At 39.0% G+C, this 6,195-nt stretch overlaps 1 protein-coding gene across 1 annotated transcript; it reads right to left on the reverse strand.

Annotated features, from left to right (window-relative positions):
- Window positions 1–1,041: 1,041 nt before the first annotated feature.
- SS1G_11498 (hypothetical protein) lies at window positions 1,042–2,818 on the reverse strand (the record flags this gene model as incomplete). Its single annotated transcript, XM_001587456.1, has 2 exons — window positions 1,042–2,109; window positions 2,162–2,818. The coding sequence occupies 2 exons, from the start codon at window positions 2,816–2,818 to the stop codon at window positions 1,042–1,044; spliced, it is 1,725 nt and encodes a 574-aa protein (XP_001587506.1).
- Window positions 2,819–6,195: the final 3,377 nt, after the last annotated feature.

Consider the following 6,195-nt stretch of genomic DNA (forward strand, 5'->3'; position numbering starts at 1 on the left):
TGAGTGAGATTGTTTTTTTAGTTTTTGCCATTTAGATTGAATTGGAGTTGGTCTATTTTAGCATACTTTGACGAAGTTGATTCAGAATCCAAAGCTAGAGTTACCGGGTGTCTGTCTCTTGCTTGAGTTTTTGAATTTATGATGGATTTGGGTTTGTTTGTTTGTTTGCAACTTGCAAGTACATTAAAATGAAGTAGAGTTGGATAATAAATTAATAGATAAGTAGGTAAATAGGTAGACGGTCGAGTTAAATAGTATATTCTTTTTTTTTTTCCCTAGAAAGAGTTCTCTTTAGCTATAAGATTATATTTTGTTGTTATATTTTATCTTGTTTTATTAATATACTATACAATTCCCTATAATAACTATCTTCCCCATCGATATAAATTAAATAAGAAATGTGTTTATTTTATAAGTAAAATATTTTTCTTAAGATATAATTTGTGAATTCATACAAGTATTGTTACGCCGAGTAACAGGAAACTCTCACGTGCAATCAATATCACGTGACTGGCTCAGTAAGGATCAGTGAGCTCAGTACTGAGCCGTATTGATCCTACTGAGTAGCCATCGGTACGAAGGTCTATATAATCTAGATGGATTTCCTTTGTATGGAGCTTCGTGCTCAAGATCAATCATTTAGTATACTATACTATTAGTTACGAATTGTATCATTGTCATTACTTAAGTCCCTGCTTAACGCCTAGTTATAAACCACCTCGAGAGCCTAGAGTACTTCCACGTGATCTAGACGGCAAACCTCGTAACATTTCATAAACCATTATTTTAACTTCATTTGAAAACTGCCGCTTGTAAGATTTCATTTCCAATTTCCTCTCTTCCATTCATATATCTCCAAGTCAAATATCATAACTTCATCATCCCATCCTTAAAACCTCCCAATGCCATAATACTTTAAAAGCAAAAAATGGAAAATGTGAACCTAATTTGGTATATAACAATCATGCTCGCAATACCTTCCTCAAAATCCCCAACGCCCGCTCAAATATCAATATGCAATGCTTCAAATTGAAAGAAATATCATTGACCATGAGAGCCAGCTCGACCATAAACCACACCTCCCGTACCACTTGCACCCAAACCACTTATACCATATTCAGTCAAATCTCTTCCATGACTATCAACTGGAGGAAATCTAGCTCGAAGTTCGAGATCATCAAGTGGAATATGTGATCGAATATATTTCTCACGACCATCATCATTTGGATTATGATCCCAGCTAGTAAATTTACCAACTTTAAGAGCACTCCAGACAAGACGTCTTTGACGTTGAGAAATTAAAACATCATTAGTAATCTTTTCAAAATCCCATTTAGCTGCTGCTTCAGCTTGGAAATCTTTCAAAAATTTGATGGTTTCTTCCGTCATGAGTGGATGTTTAGCAGGGAGAGATGCAAGGTTGATAACTTCCTTAGGATCATCGGCAAGGTTGTAAAGTTGATCTGGATCAGCTGGACATGTGATATATTTCCATGTTCCACGTCTAATCATCATCATTGGTGAAATGGTACCTTCACCACAATATTCCGCAAAAACTGTATCAGATCCACCTGGACGTGATTGAAGATGTGGAAGAAGAGATGAACCATCCATAGGAAGACCTGGCCATAATTCAACATTGGTAAGATCGGCCAATGTTGGAAGAATATCCAATGTAGAAACATTTGCCAATACATGGTGTGCATTGAACCATTTTGGGTAATGAACGAGAAGAGGTACTCGAACAGATGCCTCAAAATAAGACATCTTATACCAAAGACCACGTTCTCCAAGCATATCACCATGATCACCACTAAAAACAATAATTGTGTTTTCATCAAGTCGACAATCCTTCAAGACTTGAAGTAATTTTCCAATGCAATCATCAACGTAACTGACTGCTCCATAATATGCACGCCTAGCTCTCTTGATTTGTTCATCCGTGAATTCTTTACCCCAAAGATCACAGACTTTCAGCAATCGCTTGCTGTGTGCATCTAATTCTTCTTGTGGAATTTTGGTCTCTGGTAGATCAATATCAACGCCTTCATAAAGATCCCAGAATTTCTTTTGGATGTTATAAGGATCGTGAGGATGAGTGAGGGAGACCTGAGATGAAATGTTAGTGAAAATGGAACTGAATTGATAATATGAAACTTACAGTCATGCAAAATGGTCTGGCATCTGGTCCTTTACGAACATGATCATAAAGGAATTGAGTTGACTTATACATCACCTCCTCATCATAATCCAATTGATTACTTCGCACACAAATACCAGCTTGTAAGATAGAGCTAGCATTGTGGTACCATTCCAATCTTTTGTCTGGATCTTCCCAATTCACAGCCCAACCATAATCTCCAGGATAAATATCACTTGTCAATCGACTCTCGTAACCATGTAATTGTTCTCCAATAAAGTGCATCTTTCCTGCCAATGTAGTTTCATATCCTGCTGCTCGTAAATAATGTGCGTAGGTTGGAGTGGATGGGTCGATGGAACTGGCATTATCATATGAACCAATTCTGCAAGGTAATTGACCAGTCACCATGGACATTCGAGAAGGAGCGCATAGTGGTGAAGGACAATATGCGGAATCGAAGACGACGGAATCTTTTGCAAGACCATCAAGATTTGGTGTTTGAATTTGAGATTTAGGATTGTGCATCTTTAGCAAAGGTGCTGCCAGTTGATCTGCCATGATGTAAAGAATGTTTGGCTTCGAACCTGAAGGCATATTGTTGGTAGTGTTGAAAGGAAGGGTTGACTTTTTTTCAAGCCGTGGAGAAGAAGGAACAGTATTCAAATCTGGAGCCATTGTGATGTCGTTGCTTAGGTCTCTAGAAGGTGAAGATGAGATTGGCTTGAATATATTCTGCCGTATGCCTTGAGGTGGCGAGAAGATTTGGTATATTCTATAGTGAGTTGAGGTCAAACGAAGGATGGGGATATGTCGAGATGATCCGTTGATAATATGGAGGGGTAATAGTAAAAAGGTGTAATACTCTGGGGAAATGATGTGATCAAGAGATGAATGAGTAATATGATACAGGCTTCAGAGGGATATAAGTCAAATATATGTATCCAAATAAATTCAGATCTCAGAAAAATGAAGAAAAGTAATAAATGAAGGACTGAGCGAACGGAAAGGAACAGATATATGAAATCAGAGACTTTTAGATTACCTGGCGGTGAAGAATGAATTGACTTTTGAAAGGACGAGACTGTTTGGGAATAGCTACTTAGACCAGGGAGTGGGAGAATAAAAATGATACCTAGTGGATGATTTGTTATGTGCTTAAAGATGGGATGGGATGCGTGCATATGATACTCTCTGTACATATATTTGGGGGAGTTCCGGGGGAAAATGGTTGCTATTTGGTGTTATCCTGGCGTAATAATCTAGACGCTAGTCCTAATTGGAAATTGGGGGATGGGATCGGGACCCTGCATTTATAGGTAGGAGTCCAATGCAAAATGTTCCTGGTAGTGAACCATTATCGGAAAAAGTAACCATAGTGTTGTTATCAATAAGATTTTAAAGTGCAGTAGCTAAGTAGGACAGGATCTAGGTAGGAGTCTAATAAAAGTATCATGTTCTAGTACCCAGGTAGGTAGCACAAGTTCATCTCTACATCTCGTACACCTACTCTACTTCCTACGCGTATACCCTACTTACATGTCAACTCGAACCGAATGATGGAAATAAAATGTTGAGCAAATTGAGATCTTTTCATCTAGTCTGATAGGTAGTAATTAGTAAGTACAAAGTTTACTTATAAAATTTGTTGATTTTCATGTGACAGTGGATTCATCCATAATTTGTGCTTCTAGCCACCAAATGTTACATGCAGTAAATACTTCAAAAAGTTCAGATACTCACGAGACCCTCATGTTCACAACAAAGCCGAGGAAATCCTTCATGGGCTTATGATTTGATTGACTCGTACATTCCTATCGCGTGTTGAGTTTCAAGGATAGGGTGCGAGTAGGATATCTGGCAATTTGATATGCGTTGTCTATCCTTTCTCCACCTTCCACTCCGTATTTGATTTTCTTCCCCCAACCTTGGGGCGTCTCTCTTCAATACTCCACCATTGCACGGAGTAGTTTTCTTATTGTCTAATTTGTTCCACGCCGTTTCTTCATGCTTCCATCCGCTTTCCGCTTGCCACTTGCCGCGAATGGAAACTAGCTACTAGTACCTAGCGACTAGTACCTAGCGACTAGTACCTACTAAATGCTCGGGTGCCTTTACATCGCGTATCACCGGCTCTTCCGCCGGCTAGCGGTAAAATATTTACTAGATTGAATTAATTCAGTCACTATATAAGTCGCGTGCCAATTATCGGACAAAAGAAAATGAATGAATGCATCGTGAAAGAAAGTAAGCACTAGGTCGTCGTTTGGAAGGTGGTGAAAAGGTGATTTCTTTCCGTACTTCCTTCTTTTCTAACTCTTGTCCCCTTCATAAAGCTAAAGGCAATTTGATAAAAGCAGTGTACAAGACTTGGTTTAGTTTTCATGACTAGCCATCTAACGCCCTAGCTAGCTGCTCTGCTCTAGTCTAGTCCATTTCTCTCCCTTTACCTGACATCGACTTCATTTCTTCCATCTTGAACATTGACTTTCTTCAGCCTTGCATGTGATATGTTAATCCAAGTGGATTCAATTGACCATTAACAAGATGATTATTTACCACTTCTAGCCTCGTGGATGCAAAGACAATAACCATAATCAATCATCAACTTTCCCCATGGCTTTTTTAAAGTTACTCAAATCATATCATTGTACCTCCCTTGTCCCTGAATTTATCTTCTACTTGGCGCACACTACTTCTAATCAAGTTAGCGGAAAATGTCACGCAATTTCTTTCAGAATTTATTGGATGAGGTGGTTGAATTTGTCGCTTCCTGAATGGATGGATGTCAACTACCCTACAGCTAATGGATTGATGGCGGGGTCAAAAGTCACCAAAGCACGCGAGCATCCGAACATTCATTGGTATTTACAATACTATACCTACCTAGTATATAAGTATATAATTCGAGCATATTCTACGTTATCAACTCCTCATACTTTTCTGTTCAAATCATATCTGCAAAGCTTAAATCTTGAGAAACCTTCATTTTTCCTGCTCACCGTCACCTCACCATCAGCGCTATCGACTGGATGAAAATTCCTTAAATGGTCAACAAACACCAGAAAATATTACCTAACGAATTTCATCTTAGGTGTAAGATGGCGGTGGTCTAGATTAAAGATCGATTGGGAAAAGTTTCCCATCCATCGACATCTTATCGGAAATGTGCGGGAATGCGACTTCATCACAAGACATTAGTGCTAGCTTAACCAATCGGGAGCAAATCTGATGAGTTCCACAATATGCTTCAGATACACGATGGAATGTCAGACTGAATCAACCACTCATGTGATTACACGATCTTTTTACCAATAGTTTATTTGTCAAAGTTGGCAATAATTTCCTTGTAGGATTTATGGAAAACTCAATGTACCTGTCGATATGCTGCTTTATTGAAGTTTATTCGGGCCTACCGAGGGTTTGATAGTGCATATCACGTCGCACAGACTTCGTTTCATATCCGAAGAATGGGACGCTGGGATGTGTTTGTATCGGTTGAGGATACATTGGTTTCGGAAGGACGTAGAAACGAAGGGTGAGGTCTTGTGATTTATATTGATTATAACCGGTGCAAGAATCGATAGAGGCGTGGAAGAACATCACGAGGAATAACCTTTTTTGCTCTTGATAAGGAACAACTCTGAAGCATTAAAATCGACAGTGCATTCACACTTCGAGGCGGTTGATGCCTGGAACTGAATATTTGAGGAGTCCAAATTCAACCATAGTCATCTATGAAGCAACTGGTCGACACGAGGAAACAACAAATTCAAACCACAACAGCCAGGTCCAAGTTTTCAATATTCTGAAAGCAAGCCCGCTATTCATCAGGCACTCATTTTTGGAATATCTTGCGCACCATGTACCGGCTAGAAATATTCAGCTAAGCCGAATACTACAATCACACTGCTAAAACCTTTCATTGTTCCCTAGCTGAAAAGTCTTCATTGTTGGAGTATAAATTTGTGATAATATTCCTACCCGGTACAACAAGTTCAACAACTATCAGTCTCACCGCAAGATTCCATTTTAGCTCACGTATTACACGCGAT

Source organism: Sclerotinia sclerotiorum, genomic scaffold, assembly GCF_000146945.2.
Source record: "Sclerotinia sclerotiorum 1980 UF-70 scaffold_18 genomic scaffold, whole genome shotgun sequence".
Classification (NCBI taxonomy): Eukaryota; Fungi; Ascomycota; class Leotiomycetes; order Helotiales; family Sclerotiniaceae; genus Sclerotinia; species Sclerotinia sclerotiorum.